Here is a 24,602-nt window from a genome sequence, read left to right as displayed (position 1 = left end):
TTAATAGTTGGAAATTCAAATAAGGCTTATTTATTATTACTATAGGAATTTGGAACATATGAAAATTAAACAAATACTTTAAACTAATTGGTAAATTGAGCAACTTCGTATTATTTATTATCAAAATATGTTTTTTGTCAACAATAAAAAATCTGTAAAAATTAGTACCTAAATTAATACCGAGTTTATTCAATTTACAAATACATTTTACGACAGTTGTTTAGCATTTTAATGCCATAAAATGGTTAAAAAGTTATTTCAATATTATTCTTTACTGCACATGAACAAGTTTCATTTTATTTTTTTATGACTGACTCTTATTAAGAGTAAGAAAAATTATTTATTTCACAATAATTTTCTATTTAATATTGTTTAGTTATCTTATCATCATGCATATATTGCATAAACCCTTGAACTAAACAAAGCACATGATTAATACATTCAATATTTTTTTAAAAATAAATTATTGTAAGTTAATAATATTTTGAATTTCATTCGCCTCTAGATAATTGTTATTATTTAAAATATATTTTCTAGAATAGATTACCTTGTTCAAGTGTTCATTTAATAATTTAATGTTCAATAAAGGTATAAAATTATTATTCGAACGTTGTAAAAATACATGTTTTTCATATAAATTATTTGATTTAGAATAAATTGATACTTGAAGATAATTACAATTACTTTCAAATTTTTTATCTTCAATAGATATTTAATTTCTAACAAAGTATGCGCTATAATTGACGTTTATTTTTTTAATAATTTTATCCTAAACAATTTAATATTTTCATAAACGGCAAGCTTATGGAATGTAAAGAGGTAGAATAAAAAGGCCAACAAGAGAGCATTTTCACAGAACACCATTCTATCTTCCACTTCATATTTTGTTCACTTTGAATTATTTTTCGTCACTTCTGTGTGTGTGTTCTTTTAATCGATTACTATCTTAAAGGTCGAGTATTCTTGATCATTTATAATTATTTAATACATTTTCGTCTTTAGATAAAAAATATTATTGAGCACAATGAGCATTAAAGTTCACTTAGTTTACACTTTCAATAAAAAATGTTAAAATATTATATTGAATTATTTATCATTAATTGTATTAGAATCACAGGTCGACGATCGGCCTTGCATCCTCGGCATTAGAATTCAATAAAATATAAGATTCTTTGACAACATGGATTCGATTTTGGCTACTTATTATCAATGATGATCCTCGTCTTATAGTTTTTTTGCCCAGTTCAATAGCTTCATGTGTTGTAATAATATCATTTTGTGCTTTAGCAAATATTGCACTGAGGACAAGTAGACCGACTAGAATCATTCCATACGTAATGCATGGAACTGCTATATCAGCAAATGTTGTCGACAAATAAATCCATCTTCTTATCGCTGGTGTTAATTCATCAATTCCTTCTTCCAACCACATTATTGGGAACACAATGTCTGGAAATTGAGCTACAGCATTGATATCTGGCTGCCGTTCGACTTTTAGATTCAATTGAACTCGTACTTTCCCTTCTACCGGCACGCCTAGTTTCTAAATTAAGTACAACATAATTAGTATAACTCATTATTTTTTATTTCGTTCATCAATTTATTTTATTTAACATACCGGTTGAATTTTAAAATAAGTTTCATGTAATTCTGGCACTGGATTCAATCCTACAACTGCATCTACCAGTTTTGGATCAGCTTTGTAAAAATGTGGAAAAGATAAATAAACTGGAGCACCTTGAAAATCAAAATTCTTGTAAATATTTTGTTTTTATAATGATGATTCTAAAAATTTGATAATATAGAAAAATTATTAACTCACTGTATTGACAAGGACTGATATTTTGAAGACCTTTAGGCGGACAACTCTTAGGATCGTCTGGACAAAAGCATTCATTGTCTGGAGTTTTAACAGTAGGAGGATCAAACACGTCATCAGTTGGAGTATATAAATCTGCATTTATACCAGCTTTTTCTACTGGACCTCGATACTGTAGTGGTAATACTCGACAGAGATCTTTGTCGTATACGTGAACTACATCTGCTCCTGTGCTTTCCCTTGGTGGAAAGAAAGATCCTAAGAATACAAATAATAAATTATAACATAATAATTTATAACTATGGATACATAAATTCGTACATTCTTTTAACATTATAAATAAAAAAAAAATTTTTTTAAATAATTTATCAAGTTTCTTACCCTCAGAAGCTGTAATGGAATTGCAAGGTTCCTCCTCCCAGTAAGGAAGACGATCCAAACCATTGATTCTGTTAATTAATCCAAATTGTTTCATGTCTGTATGACCAGTAAATATTGTTGACACCTCATCTAATGTTCCATTTCGCTGTAAGTCGAAAGCAAAAAAAAATTATAAAATTAATTTTTATTTCCAAGAGTGTGTAAGTTGAATGCCATATCTATTAAAATACTTTAAATATATTCTAAAACTAATGAAAAATACATGTCATTTGCGAGATCAATACTTAGTAGGATTACATAATGGTACAATCAATTAAGTTATCAATTCAAACAGTTGATAGATTAAGTGAAGGTTGCTGAAGCCGTTCAAGAATGTTGAGCATCCAAGAATGCAAATATATAACTCGAGCTGACTCTATGTACTACTTTCGCGTTCTACAAAGATTGATTGATAAATTCTTGGTTATTACTTTAAATGAGAGTAAAGTTAATAGCTTCCTCATATATAACACATTGCTTCCTTTTTTTGATCAAATAAAGAATGTTGATTAAAAAACTGAATCATAAACTATTGAATTACAAATAAATAACTAAAAATTTTTTCAAATCATAAAATAATTTTTTATCAGAACTTACAGCAAGAAGTAGTCCCATTTGATGCATAGGTCTTCTTGCTTTTGGAAAAAATCGATGGGCTATACTGACTAATGGGTCGTCATAACCAAAGACTAATTGTTGAGCAGTCACTGGAACAAATGGCTTCTGGTTCAATCCGCTAATAAACATTGATAGTCCAAAGTTTAAAAGACGAGGTAGACTCTTGCTTTGTGTTGACAATGTCTGGAAATAAACGTCCATTTATAATCGATGTACAAGTACGTTCTACTGAATTAAATTAATAATTTATGAGTCTAGACATACCAAAAGAGGAATATTTGGAACTAAAACTTCAAGGTCACTATCCTTAGACAACTCCGGAACAAAGTTTAGAATTTTTTTATGTCGGTAAGATACTGTTCCATTATCATGAAAAACAATGTTGACTTTTTCCATGTCTTCTCTGAAAAATAAATATAAAACTGATATTAATTTTTTTAAATTAATGGTAATACTTAGATTCATTCAAAAGTAAATGGAGTGTAAGTTCTTAAAAATTATTTACTTAAAAAATAATATACTATGTTCTGAAAATTACATTATATTTGAATGAATTTTTCATTGACCTGAAACGTTAATAAGACAATCAAATTACCTTAACGATGAAGGAAACATAATGATCGTATGTAATTTATCTTTCTCTCAACAATTTTTATGATGGGACTAATTTAACAAAAATTCAATTAAAGATAAATAAATATTATATACAATGAGCATGAAGAGTTGGTATAAAATATGAGTTGATATGAATTTCAACTGATAGATATTAAAAAAATTTCTCTAGGAAATCAAGGCATTGAGGGTAATTTCATTTCTCGAATCATAATTTTTCAATATTTTTTTCTAACAAACGAAAAATTGATATAACTTAAAGAAGGCCAAACTTTCTCATCCGTACATATACACTAAGGAATTGTTCCTATTCTATTTATGATGAAGAAGCATCAGTCTTGAAGAAATAATTGCTGCAGAGAGCTTTCCTGATTATTCTGCGTGATACTTAATCATTATTGTTGAGAAAGCAACTGGGCATAATTTAGAATTCTTCCTTTTTATTTACGGATGAGAAATTAGGTGAATATGATTGCAGAATGATTCACAACAATTCATCAACTATCTTTCATTAAATCCTGACAGTTTAAATTATTCGTTATCATCATCATCGATAAAATAATAAAGTCTGACGTGAAGTTAAAACAAAAACAGATTTGAATATTTATGTTAACATTACTATTATTTATAACTATTCTTATTTATTTAAAGTGAAATATTAACTGATAGTTATACAAAAATAATCGACTAATTATAATTAATTTGTATCTAAGTGAAGTTAAAATTTATTACTTGCTAATATTTTATTAGAATATGGTAGTCGAGAATTGTCAAGTTGATAGATTTATGATGAAACATGGATTATTGATTACAATTAATAGATTCCAATGTCTGACCATTCACTTATTTTTTCACTGGCATATTCGAAATTTATCTAATAAAATTTTTTTAGACAACAACAAATAAAATATTGATACAGATTGAAGAATAGCTGAGTTCATTAATTGATTCAAATTGAATTATGAATAAAATGGAATCTTCAAATACCTGTTACACACCTTAAGATTAAATTCCATACCCTTATGGTTGTGATAGGTACGTTAATATATAGCTTTCTACGGAAGTTCGTGGTACAGGTCGACGCTGGTTAGAGGAGTTAAATGTGTGTACAAATACGCAACCATTACGAGAAATTGCTTCTGTCATACCGCGAACAGATTATATATATAATACATAATAGTATGTAGGATTATTACATTATGCCACGTAATAACAGATCATGATTCAATCCTGCGTATCGTATCGATAAAATCACACCAAGGATAATTCGCCGAAGGACTCGAGTCTACGAATGTTGGCTAATTGGAGAAAGTAATCCTAGAACATTTCTACATCTCATAAACATAGATCCTTAACACTTATGTCTTCTATTAATCAGTTAAAATTTATTGCCGAAAGTATCCATCAAGATAATTTAAATTTTGCTTCTAATGATCAATTGAATTTTGAAAAATTTATTGACAAAAAAAATTTTTTTCTTGGATACATCATTGAATCTATTCTTTGAAATCATACCAGTTCAATTATTGTACAGCGTTTTGGTACTTTTCACTCAATGAATAATTAAATGATGATAAATATATTCGAACATAATTTATAAAAATTTTTTTGTTATGAATTAATGTAAATTTATAACATATAACATTTGTTTTTCTACGATCAAGTTGAGTACCATTGTGCAAGTAGTGCAATAAAAATGTCATGTTGAGGGCAACTTTTACTTTTTTATCTTGAAATTGTCTCCCTGAACGTGAAAGTGATATATGTGTACACTTGTCCGCGAAATTCTTTGTTATTCTGTCCGTGACTTTCCCTAATCATGTGTGGACATTTGACTTGTTAGTTTTTTATCAAGTAACATAAATCGTTGGTGCGTGAGACAACTATCATCTTTTTCCTGCAAAAATTTTAATGAGTTCCAAAAATACTGATGAAGATATAAATGATAAAAATTAAAATACCTTAATGTAAAGCAGTATCCATCAAACACTCTTATCTCTTTATCATTCATCTTCCGTTTCAAGATTTTTTTTGACTTCATGAGAAAAACTTAGTTCCTTACATGATAAAATTCAGAAAAGGCTTGTATTTTCACATGATTTACGAAATCACTTGGCTTCAGATGTTAGAGGATGACATTTTGAGTAAATTTGTTAATTTAGAAATCACACAAATTCATGTGGTATTGAATTATTAAATTACTATAGCGTAATCGATTGAGTCATATCAACTTTGATAATATTACAAATTAAATATAAAAATGAATGAATAGTTGATGGTATATTTCTTTAGTACTACGTAATTGTTAATAATGTAAACGTATCATACTAAATTGTATTGTGTCTTTGATGGTAGTTAAACATACGAATAGAAAGTATTAGAAGGTAAAGCAATGTAGCAAGTGCACATGTGCACTTAACCCTGCATAATTTAACGTATTAGATAACCGAATTACCAGGTCACCGTGCCACCAATACAGTTGATAATATATCGAAACAAAAGTTCATTTATAATTGTTTTTTAACCTAATAAAGTTGAGAGTATAATAATATATTTAATAATCAAATAGATTTGTTTTGTTCAAAGATGAAATTTTCAACAGTTATCAATTTTCACTTGATCAACTTGAAAGCAATAATTAATCCAATGATTTTCTTCTTTTCTATTTTAGACCAACTTTTCTCTCATCTCACTTCATTGATTATTAAACATAATAATAATAAAGGAAGTCTCAAAATGTTTTTAGCACTAAGAAATCAACTGTCTGTTTATTTAACAAGGGAAGTAGATAAATATTTAACACATTTAATCTAATAGATAAAAAGTAAAACAAGATAAATCATAATGCGGAAGAGAAATTCAAGCACGCGATCATCATTGACAACTAGTCTTTACTTTAGAAATTTGCGTCTGTTGGTAATACTGATTCTTTCTTTCTATTTCAAGCGGAAAACAGAATTGCAGTTTCTTTGTTCTTTATTCTTTTTATTATTTTATCACGTTACATGTTTACTAAAGATGTGTACGTAACCTGTCTTATTATATATTTACTTCTGATTCGTAGAAATGAGAGTGCCGTGTAGGGACGATTATCAAAAGGCGTTGGGTTTGGTTCACATTATATTAGACATATTGGGTATCAAGTGAAGTCGTTTATACTCTCACTACATATACTTTGATATAATACACAGCTTCATTACGTTTAGTTATGGACTTTACTCACAAACGATTACTTTCCTCTCAGCTTTTCTTTTTAGAACCTACGTACTAATCAAACAGCAATGGTAATATAATTTATACAATTTTATGATACTTATGTCATTATTTCTATTTTGTATTACATATAATATAAATAATATATTATTTATATTTTATGGAACTAATTAAATTAGGGGTTATCAGCAAAAAAAATGTCAAGATAACCTGTATATACATAGTCACTAATAATTAGGTTATTATGTCTTTGACTTCTGTAAGAGAAAAAATTAACTAGTAATTATTAAAATTAACTTTTTTTTATCACGCTAAAGTCATGACATATTCATAAAAGATGTTCAGAAAAAAGGTTATCTATGAAAATATTTTTTTTAAAACATCAAGGTAATAAATAAAAACTGTATAAACATTCTTCCATTTGAAGTTTTCTTAATATAAGTTGATGTTTTAAATAACCCTGGGAGTTCTTCAACTATGTAGTTACCGTAATGAATTTAATGGAGTGGACATTGTAAAAAGGTAATTTGAATGTCTTCAAGTGCATAAAAAATTATGCTTCATGAGTTTTTTTAACATGACACAGTAGATAGGTTCTCTTTATTAATAATAAGTCCAATTAAAATTTCATCTAGTGATTGAAAGTAAAATACATAAATAGAATAAAATAAAGTTATCCTATATTTGTTCTTTCATTAATTAATAATATTATTTTTTTCTGCCAATATGTGAAAATTATAAAGAATATACAATATCAAAATAATAAACAACTCAATTTAGTTTTACTGAAATTATTATTATATGTTAGTAGGAAGAAGTTAAAGCCTCCGGCAAAGACGAGTATGCACTGAAGAGGAAATAAATTCAATGAAGCTGAACATAAATTTCGGAACGATGCAATCCTACATAAGATACCTGTTGCTATTATTGCTGATTTATTTTGAAAGGTGGCTACATTGAATTAATATACTGTAAAGCAACTAGATAGGAATGCATATATCTACAGATAAATCAGGTACATATATTTATTTCTTTATTTCTTAGCATTTAAATAAATCATAAAGCCAACAATTCAACCGTATTTGTTTGAAAAAACCAAGGTCTATATCATATTGTATCAAATGCCGGAAATTTATTAACATAAGAATATCCAGATAAAGTGTAAACATCTATATAATCAAGTTTTTGTGATTTATCAAACAATCTGGGTTTGTTAAATCAATAGAAATAGTAGATTACTTACTTATATACAAAAGGTCCAACCTCTTGAAGTTTAGGTTTCTCATTATAATTGAGAAAATTTTCTGCATTTGTAACGTTGAATATATATACTTTGGTAAGTCTTACTACTCCAGGTTTTTGCCAATACTGGAAAGAAAGAGAACCATTCCACAACCTTAATTGCTGTAATAATAAGCAAAATATTACATTATATACATTTATTATCTTTGGCTCTATTAATATCTTTCATATGTGCTGATAATCATGATTCATCAATACTTATTGGTGTAATAAAATCAAATTTTTTCTAAGAATAAATTAGTGAAAAATATTTAATCAGCGATAAATAAAATTTCATAATAATATCCAAACATGATGTGAAAGTTTCTGGTGTTCTAAATAATAAATAAGTAACTAATAAAAAATGCTCTATTAAATTTTTTTCGTACACTACTTTTATCATAGAATTAATTTTATGATCATAATTGATTATTTAATGATTACTCATGTTTTTTGTAATTATTATCATGTATACTTACTCTTAAGATAACATAATCAACCCAAGGAATGCTACTTAGAATAATTCCAATAGCTAAAGCTAATAAGCCAAATAGAATAGCAGCTATTCTACCTGAAAATTAAAAAAATTTATTAATATATGAAAAGAATACAAAGAAATTTTATGAGGTTTTTTTATAAAATTTATGTCATAGTTATTACGAAATTTAATTACAATATATGATTATGGTAAATATTATAAAAAGGGTCAAAAAGTTATTTGTGCATCATTGCAACACATTATGAGTGTCCTGAATTTTTTGTTTGCAACAAATAACTTTATTAGGATTCATCAGTTGTTTTTCTTCTATTTGAATGAAGAGATAATACATAAAAAGATGTCATAAAAGTCTTGTGAATATTTAAAGAAAATTATGTATTTGTTGTAGAATGTAGTTTAAGTTTTTATTTAAATAACGTATTTTGTAAAGTATTAATTTCTGAAAAGTATTTCAAGTATTTATTGAATATTTTTATCCATAAAATAGATAATCTTGAGTAAAAACTAGATCGACCTTTAAAAGAAATAAATTTATTCATATAGATAAAGTAAAATTGAAAAATTTAAATTAATAATTATTCAATTGAATTATATTATATCATGATTTTACAGGAAATGAATCTTTCACGAAGAGAACCTCCAAGAAATTGTTCTTATATCCATAAAGCCTGTAATTTTCTTGCTACGTGCACATGGAATAGAAAGAAGAATTACATCTATATAATACGAATAAATGTGAGTACTCTCATCTGATAATTTCGCATTCGACCAGTTCCAATCATCATAAGTAATTTGCCATACCAATACATAATATATAACATTACTGAGCATGATTGTAACTTGGAGAAGACCTTGAAACTGTTATTTGGGAAATTTGAGTGTCACTGACCCCAAGTCTGAATTTAACAGCTTCTTAAGAATATCTTGACATTGGAGATGAAAGCGAAAGTTACTCAGCAATAGCAATAATAATAATTTTAAAAAACTCCTTAACGGAAATGATATTATGAAGTAGATGATATTAATTTACAATTTAACACCCTACAGTTTTAATTATTAAATTAATTATTTAAGATTTAATTCCATTTATTAGTTAAAATATTTTCAACCATTGTGGTAATTGTTTTCGAAATTATCTCATATTTTTGAAAAATCTGTCAGCATAAATATAATCAATTTGAAATAATCATTACGAGGAAAGTTAAGTTGGAAAACGTAACAGTTACGAGAAAGTTAGATGTTTTAATAGTTCAAGAAAGGTTTTGTGAGAAAAGAATTGAGTTATATATATAAATGTTTCAGACGATCTTTCTTCTTACCGACAATCTATTTATAAATTCAACTATTGATTAAAGCTTTTTTTGCATTTTGTTAATCAATTAAAAGATGCTATTCTGAGTATTTTAATTTTTTTACATTCTGTATATATTATTCAATGTTTTTTGAATGTAAATTCATCTTAAACTAGATCCATCTAAAAGGATGTTATTTATACGTTGGTAACTTCGGTCATTTCTGGAACCGTTATCCAAATATTTTTTGCGACTTTAACAATTAAATTGAATGTTTAGTACATGCTAAGTTTTTAATCCGAAAACATGATGCATCAGCTGAACATTATCGTCATGATGACCTACTCAACGTTTACCTGAACATTCTCATATCCTACTTCGGTCCATAAGAGAATAAGAAAAAATTTTTACCAGACAGAAAATCAAGTTTATCTACGTCAGAGACTACAAAAGATATTTTTATTTTTACATTTTGCGTGATCGCAATCTTTTTATAAACATAAAAATAATTTTTTATTATTTTTGCAAAAAAAGAAGTAATTAAAGAGCTAAAAATTACTTTCGTGAAACTTTTCTAATCAGCATAGTATTTTTTTTTAAATTCAAAACTTATTTCTTATCATTACGTATTCATTATCTTGAATAATTTTTTAAAGATCTTGACCTAATTCTTATTAAAGTCGATGCACTTGTTGGAGGAACCTTAAAAAATCAGATCTATCAAATCGATTTGCTCATTGCATAAGATATGTCGTACAAAATCAAGCTACAATATATTGGATTCTGTGTGAGATGTTGTTCATGTTACTGCAACTGTTATACGCAGAGTCATTACAAGACAGGAACATTGCGTAATGGCCATCGTGATCTCTCCTTTCGCGTTTGGCACCATTGGCAAATCATCGTTACGTTCATTTCTTAATCTCAGAAGAATGAGTTAATGGCGTAAATATGAGAAGTTCCATGTTCAGTTATTGACCTTCCTAAAAATTTTATCTACAGTAAATGATTGTCCTTAATGTGTCAATCATAGTACAGTTCATCTCATGAATAGTATAACAGAAGTTAATAAAGTAAATATAACTGTAAAAATAGAAGTTTTTGTATTTTTAGCACTTGAATTTTGACGATAAAATTTATAAGAATTATTTACCAGAATTCTTTAGAATGTAATAACTGCTTCGTAAAAAAAAATTTATTTATAATAAAATTTTTTCTTAAACTCAAAGCACTAAATAATCAAGCAAAAGGATCTTTTTTCTTAAGATTTTTTACTAAATACAATGAATATACTTCAAGGTGTCTACAATCTAAAAGAATATCCTGCTATAAATTTATTCAATTAGATTGAATACGTGAAAAATAAAATTAATTTGAGCACTTTTATTTTCAATTCTCAATAAGATAATGTGGTTTTGCGATGATCTAACCACAAGGAATATATTTAAAATACTTGTAAATATTCGAAGTAATTTGATAGCACATAAGTTGTTGAATTTATTCAATCGTTACTTGATTTTTTCGAGATGAATAAATTAAATACAAAAATTCAACAATAATTACACAAATATTACTTGTTATATCCTAACCAAACCACTTTATTTTATGGAAAAATATTATGCGAATTTTATCACTTTTTTATTTTTGTTTATGTGATTTTATAACTTTTTTTACCATTTTCTTGAGTGCTCAAAAAGTCATCAAATTTTCACTCCCGTCTTCTCAAATTGATCAAGTCATTGACCTTCTATCTCATCATCTTTATCATTTGCTTTCAAACTTGAAGTATATTTATCTTATCGAAATTTTATAATAATAATAATAAGTTGTTCATTTAACAGAAAAAAATAATCAATCTGTCTTAGTTCTACCATATAATGAAGATTTAATGTCTAATTATCGTTCTGACAAATGGTCGTAGAAAAGTAGAAAAATCAGAAGATATAAAAGGAGTCAAGTAGAAAGCTATGAAGATGATACTCATGCGGAAATGTGAAAAGATAAAAGCTGTTAAATGAGGTCTATTCCAAACAAGAATGCATGAGGCATACCACAAGAGACGAAGGTGAATATGCCGCAAATAATAGCTTAAAGCTGATGGATACAAAGAATGAAAATAGTAAAAGAGAGTTAATTATCTTCAAGTGCCGTTATGATTGATGCTTTTAAGGGAGTTTATCACTAACAATTGTTGAAAATGATTATTTGAACAATTGTTTCTATCAATTGTTATAATAATAATCACGATTATAATTATAGTCGTCATTATCATAAATATTAACCAGAATCATTACTTCATGTTTCATAATATTATTTATCGTTCTTTCACTCTGGTTATTCTTCGCTAATAAGATAAAACAATCAACTTAAGGAATGTTTAACAAGCATTACATAAAGTTAACTATAATTGTTGAATTAGAAAACTGCATTTCTAATAGTGATTATTATGCCTTTTGACTACATTGCACCATATTATTTATTTATTGGCATTTAAATTATTAGTGATTTTTAATTTTATCATAAATAAATTGATGAGGAAGTTGGACTTATTAACCAATAAATGAATTTAAAAACAAAAAGATGTAACATTACATTTTAATATATCAGGAGTAGAAGTCCTTCAATATTTCAAAGGATTTTTTTTCATGTTAACCTGTAGAAGAGACCTTCATTGGAAGAGTCTTTGCAATTGGAAATACCCAGTGAGTTCATTCCAGTGCATTATCAAGGGCAAATCATAGTGAAATGCTTCTTGTGGATTATCAAGTTAACCTTCAAGAATTTTCCCAGACGAAAAGCAAGCTCAATAGTAAGCTAAGAAAATGTTCATCAGACAGACGGTTATCGTTAGGTTCATATACCTTGTAATTTACCAAGAGTACTGTGAAGAGTAAACATGGTCGAGAATGGAGATTTATCGTAATATGGTATTTAAGGGAAGCACGTGAAAGTTGAATCAGAATTTAGCCTCGAACTGACCTTGTTAAATGATAGCTTGGAACTTAATCATTTCAGCTTTTTAATTTCATCAAAAGTTTATGAGTGGTTTTGTTTTTTTGCTGTTTAATAAATGAATATATATTTAACAATGTTTTAATAATTTTTGAATATTAAAATTATTTATAGTTTTTTGAATATTCGATTCAATAAATTGAATGGAATAATTTATTCTTTTATTGCTTTTTAATATTTTATTTCGTAAACTTAACTCATCATAAACGATTTTAATGTTAAAAACATTTTTTTAATTGAAATACTTTTTTTCATTATTTTCAGATAGCTCCACAAATCCGTGAATTAATAGTTAATTCCATGAATAATAGTATCAAAGTAATGAATGTCAAATAGAAAGTAATTCCTTAATATTTCCAATTCAATTCATCAAGAGCAGTTCAATGATCAGAGGAAATTGAAAAAAAAACCTGTTTCAAATCCTATATCCTCTAGGAAGGAAGATCAATCAACTTAGAATCTACTGTGAGTGAGATTGATTAAAAAGAAAAATTTTTCAGGTGAGTTCTGTAAAACCGGTTAATATCGAAACTGATAAGTAATAGTTGATAGAATGCATGTTATGATTGAAATTGTATATTTCTAGAATTATAAAGTAAGGCAGAATCTAATAAAAAAATTCCTTTTGATTCATGTCTGCCACATGGAAATAAAATTAATTTTATTATTTACGATCATATACAAAAAAAATCAAACTGTCAGTTTTCATTCAACTATCCATAAAAGATTAATTTATAGCGGAATTCAAGGAACCGTGAGCGAAAACCAGTCTTCAGCTGTTTAGTATTATAGAACAAGATGCCTTGATAGTTGCTTTAGATGCTTCTTCAACTTGTTTTTGCTCATCAAAGAGTCTACAGCTGATAATAGGGTGGGTTCAATACTCTTGTATGATTGTATAATGTGTCTCAGTTACCTACTAACTGACATTCTCGAAGAACTATAATCATCATAGAGGCAGAATAGGAGGGTATCTTCGATCGTAAAATAGTAGAACGATACGTGGGTTGAAATCTCCGTTCTTTTAGATCTCCCTTTAGATCATGCTGAATATTTATTCGATTTGCTACATCATTGCATTTCAATGCAGGTCAATTTTCTTAAACTAACAGTACTTTTAAACCAGTTCAACCAACTAGAGAATTAATCATTTATTTAGGATATTACGTTAATTGATGAATTCATTTTATTAAATGCTTTCTCGATAATTAATAGCAATCCAGTAAGCGGTATATATTTAAAATGATTTAGTTAGATTTTTTTGTTTATTAACTTGTTATTATTTTATTTCAATTTTTATTATAGTTTGCACAACAAAAAATTTCCTCGCTCACTTTTCTAATTATTGAAAAAACTTCTAATAGTATAGTAAACTACTTTTTAATAATTACAGTGTCTCTAAAAAATCAATGTTCAGGGACACAGGTGTCAAGAAATTATTTTCACATATTCGCCAACCTTAAATTACCTTAAATTGCAACATGTGCCAATCAATCTATACAAAGTGAATGCCAATAGCGAAAGCAGTATAGTACACTGTCTCAACCATTTCAATTGGTCTAAATTTCAACAGTCTATTGACAAATCTAATAAAGCAATAGATAATGAGCCTTAATAACAAAATATATTAACACAAGTATTTGGCATAAATTTTTATCGGATTTTTTATTTTACATCTAATGTTGTCTTTTACAGATAACTGGTAGTATGCAATAACTACGTAAAACGGTTTGCTATGGGATCTTGAAGGCGAAAGAGGTGAAGTGACCGGTTCGCATTTACGCACGAAAAGATCTGCTGCTTCTAGTCATTGGTCTTCCAGCATCATGAGGAATGTTGAGGAGTGAAAGTGATCTCAAAAATATCTTGGCATGGAGTACATGTGTAGAGGTAAGTATATTCTCGACTTTTTCCCCTTCTTGGCCTTCTTCTTGTCAATTCCTCTATTACGTACTGTATTTGCAATATGTATATCCATGCGCATTGAATGTGCTTCCAACCAATCTAAACAATTCTCATTGAATAACAGTTCACCATTTTGCAAGTAAGAGTAAAAATGTTTGGACAGTTGAGATTTTGTAATACTGACTCTATGTTCAAATGCAAGGACCACTGCATTTCTATAATATTCATAACTTTTTTTATTCTTTATGCCATTTGTATATCTTTCTGTTATGTTGATTTTATCAAAGATTATCCATTTCTAGTATTTTTTAATGATTACAAGTTGGTCTAACTTGTTTATCAAAATCTGATTAAAATAATTATCTGGAATTCAACTTAATGTACTGCAAAGAATAAATAGGCTTGTCTTTCTACAAGATGCGCAAAAAATATTAAACATTAAATTCTTCAGAAAGGTCAGGCACACGAATGCAGTTGATTAATAACATGTCTGTTGTATTCATAGAGATGAAAATTTATCTGTTATTTGCCTGTTTAATTTTTATTTTTTTATTGTCAGTTTAATTATTTTATTCTTTCATTCCTTTTCATAAGTAAAATGAATTGGACTGAAAGACTACTAGACTTATTTTTCATATCTATTTGAAAAAAATCAACAAAAGATTTTGATGAATATCAACTTCTTGGCCAATTTAGGAATTGTGGTATCATCATGCAATATATGAGGTGCAATGTCCTAAATGTATTCTCCTTCATCTTGATGAATTTTTTTATTTGTTTAAACTTATGTGAACATTCTTCAAAAGAATAAAAAAATTCTCTATCAAAAATAAATTCATTGAATAGAAAAATAAAACTCTTAGATGGAAATTGTAGTTCGTCGTTTACCTTTCATTTCTTTTCAATAATGAAAGTATTTTGCGACGTAATAATTTTTTATCAAATGCTTTTACGAAACAATGAATAGAAAAAAAAATGCTATAATTACGATGAACTTTTTTTTCTCAATTAGATTATAATTAAATATTTAAAAGCCAGTATTATAATACACATCAAAGATATCAACATCTCATCTTGTGTTGTGGTTACAAATAGATGAACATATTTTATGGCTAACCACAATTATCAAGCCTATGAGAATTTCGCTTATGATGTCGTACAAATTCGAAATTTAGTTTGGTCTACAATTTTCCAAGGTTAACTTTGAGAATGCACGTTAATAATTTTATAAACAACTGAATTTTTATATAAAACATTATTGATATTAATATATTCACTAGTCTCTTTTATTAATAATAAATAAATAAATAAATAAATTTGCTTATTTAAAATCTTGCTTACCAATACTAAGTCTCAACGTTTTCTCTATTTGGTTATATTTCCATATTATATGCAGAATACTTTTTCATTAAAGAGAATGTATTACTTGGGTGACATGTAAGTTGTGACCTGCAAAGGTAACACATAGCAAGGGTTCTAGTGATAGTTGAGTTTCAATCAATGATTCTTGGAGAGATATTTATTATAAAAATATAATAGTCAATTACTACTTGTATTATTGATACCAAGAAAAATGTTTCAATGAATTTTTTCAAAAAATTGAAAAGAAATTTACATTTATGTAAACTTTAGACGTTGAAAAAAATAAATTAACTACTCTACTATGGTCATTCAGGTTTCCTCGGTCGACTTATTATCTCAATTACATCATACGACCGGCATCCAAAAAGTTGATCAGTGCAAAATTGCGAAACATCTTTGCTTTCCCTCAGTAGTGAATACTCTACCTCTTTCATGACTGTACTCTCAATATATCTATATACCCGGGAGCTGTATTCCTTTAAAGAATAGGTCAAGGCTAACGTTCTCTGTGAGGAAGAAGTAATGATAAACGTCAGGTCGTTTACATTATTTATTTATTTATTGTTCTTATATTTGTATTGGACCTACATTAATCATTGGAACGTGCTTTTTTTTTATTTCAAAAAATTACAAACATGTTTTTATCGCAGATTTTAAATACACATTCAATTAGTGTGATGAAAAAGAATATGTAGAATTGAATATATTTAAGAAATACTGTAGATATCTATTTTGTAACTTTTATAATGTTTAAAACTTGACGGGGAAAAAATTGCGTCATTGAAAAAAATTACCGTACATTGCAATATTACAATAATGTATTTATAGTGACATTATCTTTCACGATAATCTTTTCTGAGCAAAACTCAAGTCCTCGTATGCTCAGCACGCGTTTCAGTTTATGAGTAAGAAAATTAAAGAGATGCTACTGAAGTGTTCGAAGGATTATTCACCACGTTGAAAAGCTAGAGAGCCAAATGACCCCTCATTATATGTATATTTATTTATAAATTTACTCATTTAGTAATTAATGTATTACGTAGTTGAAACATTGTAAGCTTACATATTTTATTCTACTATCACTATACATGATAACTTTATTTTATCATAAAGAAATGATGTTCTGCAGATAATAACTGCAAATAAATCACTTTAACTCATACCAAGTCAATTAAAATTTGCTCAAAAGCTGTAGAAATTAATTAATTCACAGAATAATTTTTAAAAGTTATCAACATATTTAACGTTTAACAAAGTTTTTAATTTATTTAATTCCTATTTATTAAACTTTTTTTGCTCTAGATATGTCTTAAAAACTACTCTGCAGGGGATAATAAAGAAGTAATTAAATCTTACCATGTCTTAACTTTCCATTTTTTGAAATAAACATAGTTAAAGGTCTAGGAACTCGTTCTGTACACATAGATTCTCCATTCTTATGCGGCCTGATTCCAAAGAGGGCATTTCTTCCGACTTTCATGTACTGTCGGCCCATCTTCTTTGGGGAACCAATCCCAAAGAGTGAAGTGATAAACTTCATTTTCATTGTCTTTGATTTTTAAATGTCACAAAATAATTGAAATCACAACTTTTTTAGTATATAAAAATTAATTAAAAGAATTCAATAATTAAGTCACTCACTTAATTTTATCACAATCACAACTTACTTTTAATTTCTTTAGTTATATTCTTTTTCACTTCCTGTTTATATATGTGATTTACTAATTTATGAAAATATTTTAATAAGGTGACTTTCTCAGTTATTTCATACACGAAATAGAATTTACTCAACTATTATTACTATTGCTCTGGTTGTCACTCAAGATGCCATGTAATATCACACAAATTGTTTTACAATTGGTTTGTAATGGTTTATGTGGTAATTGCATCTTTCACGTCACCTCTCCCAACATTGTTTAATAAATTCAAGTAAATTGTCATTAGAGTTCATTTAATCCAAACAGAAAGAAACAAATCAAATTAAATAATAATTATTTCATAAAAGTTTAATGATAATAAGTTTACTTTATTTGGACTATTTTTCTTCTTTACTTTCCGTCTTTCTGCGTAAACACAAACGTAAATTGCTACTACCTGTTTTTCATTCAACTTTACGTATCACACGTGTTGTGTATTTCCGTTTAAATGTACAATTTCATTTAGATAAGCTTGACATCATCGTCACTATATCACTTCCTCATTTTTTCGTATCTGAAAAAAATTAGAGAATTATTAGGTCAGACTATTGAATAAATGATTAATGAAATATGAAAATAATTAAATACAACAGATTATCAATGAGTTTAAATTACATATAAATGATCTAATTGAATAGTTAATCTCTCATCAATCTTTGATTTGTGTTCATATAGATACAAATTGTTGACAATAATTTTTTTGCCTTTTTGATCAGACGTCGATTCATTTGATCAAAAATGCAAATTTAAATAATAATTAATTTACTTTTTTATCTTTATCGACGGTCAATCATTTTTTAATGCTATGTTAATTAACCTTTCTGCTATTTTTTTTTTTTTTTGTATTGTATCTGATTATTATTTCTTCTGCCTTCTTATGTTGAAAACTTGATGAGCAAAAATAAATTTTTGTCGTATGCTCTGATAGTTATTAGAAGTAAAAGTAGGGCACAATTGTATTTTTCGAGGAATGCAAAAACAGTAAATTGTGTGATGGTACATTGAAGCTTAACTTAAATTATCGTTAAATAGAGCAAGTTAAAACGATTATAGAAATTTTCTGCTTTTGTCTTTGAATTGAAAAAAGTTAATGATAATGGAATCAAAAAAAATTACCTAAACAGTTATAACTCTATTTTTTGATTATTTTTTTTTAAATATAACTGACTGAATCAAATAGAATTGATAAATGATATTGGAAAAAAAATAATTGGCATCTTCTAGATAACAGTAAGCTACCATCGTCCTGGTTAAAGCCTACTTGATGATTCTGTTGCATGTCATCAATTGACAAGAACCTTGGCGTGTACTTTTTCATGGTAGATAGCTCTATGACCGTTATTGTTTACCGGTTTCACTAGGCAGACTCTTTATTTTATTCATTAGTCATAACTCAATGTACTATCAATTTGCAAGCTATGATTTCATTTTTGAATATAGAGATTTAAAAAAAAAAAAATTAATCGTCTTTTAATGGTAATATCGAATTTTGAGCATCAAATTACAGGGAATATTTTGTCCAAAGTGAAAAAGACAAGTGTAGTGGGAAAAAATCCACTTAACTTAAATTTTTGAACCTGTTATTTTTTTAGTGATAATTTACCAAGGGCTCGTCGTCCATAATTTAGCATAATTTAATGTCACCAGACCACCAGGAAACTCTTTTGAATCATCTTTTAAGTTTACAAGAATTTTCGAGTTTGGGATTTCCGGAGGTAGAGAATTGATAGTGATAATTCTAGAGATGGGAAATAAGTATTAGTGTGTGTTATTGACTTACATAATATATAAGATTGTTGGATGCTTCTTTTCGAGCTCCACAAGGTTCGTTAACAGCCCGTCAGATCCAATCTTTCTTTATGTAACTCACTGGTCAACATCGGCACTTTTCTAATATAAAACTCTAAGTTTCTCTCTAACAGAAAGCCACCCGTTTGTATCACACACTTGTGCGCGCAAGGAAGATAGATTGATAGATCGAAATAAGAGAGAATTAATGTTGTGCATACTCTGCACTCATTTACACATGTACCGGTCATCTACTTGAACGCTGCTGCACAACAATTAGTTGATGCTTCCGCGATTAGAAAATTTCCATTTAATTTATTCATGTGTAATGCAAGCGTAGATTTTATTCGTACTCTAATATTTAAATTCAGATTACAATCATAGAAATAACAGCCGAAAATTTGATTAAAAAAAAAATATATCACTAATTCTGATAGAATTATTTTTCAGCACTAGACAAATCACTTGGATGGAAGAACTTCACTTTGATTTCAGATTATTTAAATGCTAGTCCAAGGATGAAAATTAATATTTTTGGAATAAATTATTTGAAATTTGGTAAATATAATCAAAGTTATTTATGCAAATGATTATTGATGATAATTATTGATGATTTTTTAATTTTATTTCAGTGATGGATTATTGAAGCCAATTGAACTCGCAAGTTGCCGAGGATTTAGTGAATTGGTAGCGCGCGGTGGACCACCGTGTGGCATACACACCGGGTAGCAATCACTGACGGGTGCCCCAACGTTGTTGGGCTACTCACCGACCCGCCAGCAAGTGTACAGAGTAGTAGGGAATGGCCAGGTAATACTGCAACGAAGAAAGAGTGAGAAAGGAATCGGTACGAGTATATTATATCTTTCATGAACCGTCAGGTGTATATTTGGGGATAGAATTTCGTAAATACATTTAACAACAAATAAAAAAAAAAAAAAGAAAGACATAAAGACTTTTAAGAAGAAATGAAACAAGACTGCTCTCTGCGTCGGCATAAATTAAATCGACCTTCAGGATTATTCTTTCTTTTTTGCTTTACTTGACTTACTAGTGGTATAACCAAAAATCTTGTATTAAAATTAAGACTACAGAATTTTATCGAATTTATTTAATTATTCATCATCATCAAGGATATTCGTGAGTTCATTGTCGCGTTAAAGGAATTTATTCAAACTCATTTCTATTCAGAATTATGATTTCCTTATAAAATAAATAAGTAATAATTGATTCTTGATATTTTTAAATGAAAAATTCATCAGTTTTGTAGGGATTTTTCTGTTTTAAATGAATTTATGAGGGTTTATATCTAATTCGCATCAATTATTCATCGCTACAGTCTATTAATAATCACTTAAGTTTTTTAAAGTGATAATTAACATTAATGAATTATTTAAAATTGGAAAAAAATCATTTTTTAAAATAATTTTTAATTAAAGATTTATACAATTATTTGACTTGAACACAAAAAGAGGAAAAAATCTTTTCAATTTGAAAATTTTTTTATCTTTATCGTCATGAATAAATAAACTGAGTATTTATTTTTTCCTTATAGAAGGAAATTAGTATTTACAGAAGATGAAAAAAATTGTTCGTTATTTGAAAAATGAAGCATTAACTAAATTAGTGTGTTACTATTCCATTTCTACGAAAATAAATATTAATACAGTCATAAATATAAGTTGTACGAGCAATTATCTAAACGTACTTTCTGCTTTGCATTCAATCTGGCTATATTACGCAATCTAGATCATGAAACATTACATAGAGCAAGTTAGCATGAAAAGTTTACAACTTCAAAATGCCGCGTATTATGTGTAATATACATATACGAAGTTGGACACTCTAGAAATACATTAACTTGGTTTTCACCCTGGATCATAAACGAGTAAGACAAGGTCTGCACACATCCTGTTGCTAAATCTCAGTTTTGCATCCAAGACTGAAGAACATTGCACATACAGGGGATATATTGATCAATGACCCATAAGTTGTTGGAAATTACTGTGGTTATACTTTTTTGTTTTATTTAGTCATAAAAAATTTAAACTTTCCATAAACATAATCACGATCAAGTTTATATGTCTACCAATCAAATGATGTATGAAATATTAAGATTAATTTTTTAATCAATTTTTTTATATATTTTTCAAGTCAATTTAATTATAAGTTGCTGAATGACTTGTTCGATAAAGCATCTTGAGAGAAAATACGTATAGAGGAGATGAAAAAGAAAGCTACGACCTTCATCTCCAGAGTGTCTCAAGGAACTTTTGTAATTTTAGTGCATCTTTTTTGAAAAATTCAAACGATTTTTTGTAATGTGTAATCTTGATAATAAAATGTCAAACATTTCATTATGTTGACTTTTATCATGGGGATGAATTTTTAAAAGAATTCTTTTTTCGATCATAAACACATTTTTATTGTTTTAGCCTTTGAAATAAATTTATACTGATTAATTTTTTAAGTTTAATAATTAAATTTTACAAAAAAATGAAAAAGAATTTTTTTTCAATTCGAATTATTTAAAATAGTAAATTATTAAAACATTAAAAAAATTAGGCAAGTAGTTCATTATTTGCATAATCATTGGGTCAATATTCAATCAGAGAGAAGTCTGACCTATTAGTCAATAAATTCGCATGTCAACAAAATGCATTAAATTTTCGAAAGTTCTTTCAACTCTGGTTACACACAGATAAATAAGACAACTATATTTGCTGAAGATATTTCATTCTAAATCACTGAGAGGAATAAGAAAAAATGAATGAACTCACTAGCTGTCTGAATGAATTCAATAAATTAAATTGTTACTTTAATATACTTACAGTTTTACTTAGATAATCATTTGAACCAACAAATTTCTATTATTTGTCTAATTCCATGACACAAATATTCAAAGCACACTATGTCTATTCACTTTCAAGTAAATCAAAATTGTTCTGGTTTTTCTAGTTTCTGAATTTTAGTTTTGAAATAATGTACATTCACTTTTTTTAACTCAAAACGATCAAAATAGTAGAACTGTGAAATTATACGAACTGGCAAAAATATTAATCCAATTTCGTCATAAAAATTTATTACATACTCTTATTATTTATTGTAATTTTCATGAAATTAAATAACAGTTAAAAATTTAAATCACTTCTTCACTTGCGAAAAAAATAACTGACAGTATTTTAAATAAAGTGGTTGCAAAATGAATAATGAGAGAAAATAAATTGTGTAAAGACTTATGGAAAATGATAATCGTGGATGTTCATCACTTTGAAGAGGGATGCTTGTAAATGAAGCGATCTATGAATCGTACGCGGATATATGTGAGCGGTTCTTTAACATCTACGTCATTCAACGATAAAAGAAAGAATCAAAGGACACCTTTTAGAAGAGGAGGCGCATGAGATGTAGAGGATTCACGAATGGACCAATACAAATGAAGAGAAAAGAAGATGAAGAGTAAGAGAGATGCTAAGAAAAATTTATTTGTCCTCGATCTTTATCCATTTTTACCTACAACAAATTTTCCTTTCTTTTTCTTCAATTTAATTAATTCCTATGGAGATACTGGTTTTAATGATGATAGTTAAACAAGTGAAAAACATATAATTAAATTATTTAACAATTCATTGGATCTGACACTTAATAATTGTCATTTCCATAAAAAATTTTTTTTACAATACTATAAAATGGTGCTAATTGTCAGTATTATCGGATTAAATTAGTATTCATCATGAATTCAAAGAGACAATAGTGTGAAAATTGGTAGGAAATGTATAAACTTATATGAATCCTTTGTAAAGAGATGCTGAAAAAAGAATATCATTCTTCCAGGAAAAGATAATAAAAGCTTAGGGATTTTCTAACATATTAAAACAATTTGAATGAAGCCGAAAATTGATAAATTTATCGCTAAAAAAGTAATAAAATAATGAAGATTTATTTTTTTCAGGAATTAACGTCATAATATTCGAATATTAAATTCAGTTCTTTGTAAGACATGACCTTGATCCTGAAAGCTGATGCTCGTGCCTGTGCAACTTTGTAGAATTGAACTCTTCGCTATTATTTACCGTTAAGGTTCGACTTAGGTCAAGATTATTACTCTATTTGATTGTTTTCAAATGTGATAGGGTAAAGTTGAAATTCGATAAATGTCAAATTTTTTGCCTACTTCCTTGATTTTTTAATTTGAGAGAGTTTACATAATATAATTATATGATCAACATATAAATTTATATAATAGGTTTCCTGTGAAGGCAACTTTTTTTATTATTTTGTTGACTGGAATTTAAAATTGACATGTTTGTGTTATTCTTCCAGGTTTCGGTTCAAAGTCTGTGCATTTTTTTTGAGGAATGGATCATTGGAAAAGTCCGATAGTATTATTAATCAGCTCAAGGAATACCTCATGTCAATAAAGCGTACGTCAGTATGTATAAAATCATTTATTTCAAGTTCAAAGAATTTATGAATATTGAAAAGGGAAGTATATCAATCATCTAAAAAATTTATTTATTTAATTTATTTGTTTCATTTGCATAAAATATTTTCTATTTCACATTTTTCATTACTTTTTAAATTAATTAATTAATGATTAATACAATTATCAATTAATTACTGTTATCACAATACTAATATTTATAAATTATAGCCCTTGAAATTATTTAATCAAATTAATATGAAATTTATTTGTCTTATTACTAACTTTTTGATCTTAAATATCAAGCATCATTGATATTCAAGAACTAGAACATTCTGAAGTAAATTTTTTATCAATTCGTATCATACTTTGTATATAAATAGTCATCATTGAGACCACCAATTTGATTGGCTTGAGAAGTTTCAGAAACTTAGTTATACCAGTTATTAGATTGTTGTGACTAATATTTACTTAATTGTAGCTTTCGATAATTATTGTTTTGGAAATGATTTAATTAATTATAAACAATATTATTATCTATCTAGAATATTCTCAGTGACACAATTCCACTGCCTTAAAAATATTATCCCGTCATCATGAATTGCATAATTAATGAGTATTGCATACTAATATTCTTCATTCGGTTGATAAATAATTAATT

General features: G+C 27.4%; 1 protein-coding gene and 1 long non-coding RNA gene across 3 annotated transcripts; one reads left to right on the top strand and one right to left on the bottom strand.

Annotated features, from left to right (window-relative positions):
• Positions 1-91: 91 nt before the first annotated feature.
• On the bottom strand, positions 92-22,794 carry dsb (debris buster). 2 transcript variants are annotated; one of them, XM_035091373.1, is made up of 10 exons: positions 22,350-22,794; positions 17,390-18,244; positions 8,443-8,534; positions 7,926-8,086; positions 3,122-3,260; positions 2,837-3,040; positions 2,201-2,345; positions 1,823-2,077; positions 1,619-1,737; positions 92-1,543 (listed from the first exon to the last, which is right to left on the bottom strand). In XM_035091373.1, exons 2-10 carry the CDS (start codon positions 17,577-17,579, stop codon positions 1,112-1,114), a joined length of 1,737 nt encoding a protein of 578 aa, XP_034947264.1. In that variant the 5' UTR covers positions 17,580-18,244; positions 22,350-22,794; the 3' UTR covers positions 92-1,111. The 2 variants fall into 2 exon arrangements, with proteins under 2 accessions (XP_034947264.1, XP_034947265.1); XM_035091374.1 differs by lacking the exon at positions 22,350-22,794 and adding an exon at positions 19,511-19,646.
• LOC118071899 (uncharacterized) lies at positions 6,437-15,075 on the top strand. Its single transcript, XR_004690952.1, has 5 exons — positions 6,437-6,753; positions 7,491-7,697; positions 9,075-9,197; positions 13,031-13,266; positions 14,462-15,075. It is a non-coding gene; the product is annotated as an uncharacterized lncRNA (long non-coding RNA).
• Positions 22,795-24,602: the final 1,808 nt, after the last annotated feature.

Source organism: Chelonus insularis, unplaced genomic scaffold (assembly GCF_013357705.1).
Source record: "Chelonus insularis isolate UGA/USDA-ARS -01 unplaced genomic scaffold, ASM1335770v1 contig_88_pilon, whole genome shotgun sequence".
NCBI lineage: Eukaryota > Metazoa > Arthropoda > Insecta > Hymenoptera > Braconidae > Chelonus > Chelonus insularis.
This window is presented reverse-complemented; position numbering and strand designations above follow the sequence as displayed.

Excerpts from the sequence above, each read along its gene's own strand:
- dsb (XM_035091373.1), bottom strand. The coding sequence starts at position 17,579 with ATGAAAATGAAGTTTATCACTTCACTCTTTGGGATTGGTTCCCCAAAG. Across the intron at positions 2,078-2,200 it reads TTCCATTACAGCTTCTGAGG|GATCTTTCTTTCCACCAAGG; the intron begins GTAAGAAACTTG and ends TTGTATTCTTAG. Across the intron at positions 1,738-1,822 it reads TATCAGTCCTTGTCAATACA|GTGCTCCAGTTTATTTATCT; the intron begins GTGAGTTAATAA and ends TTGATTTTCAAG.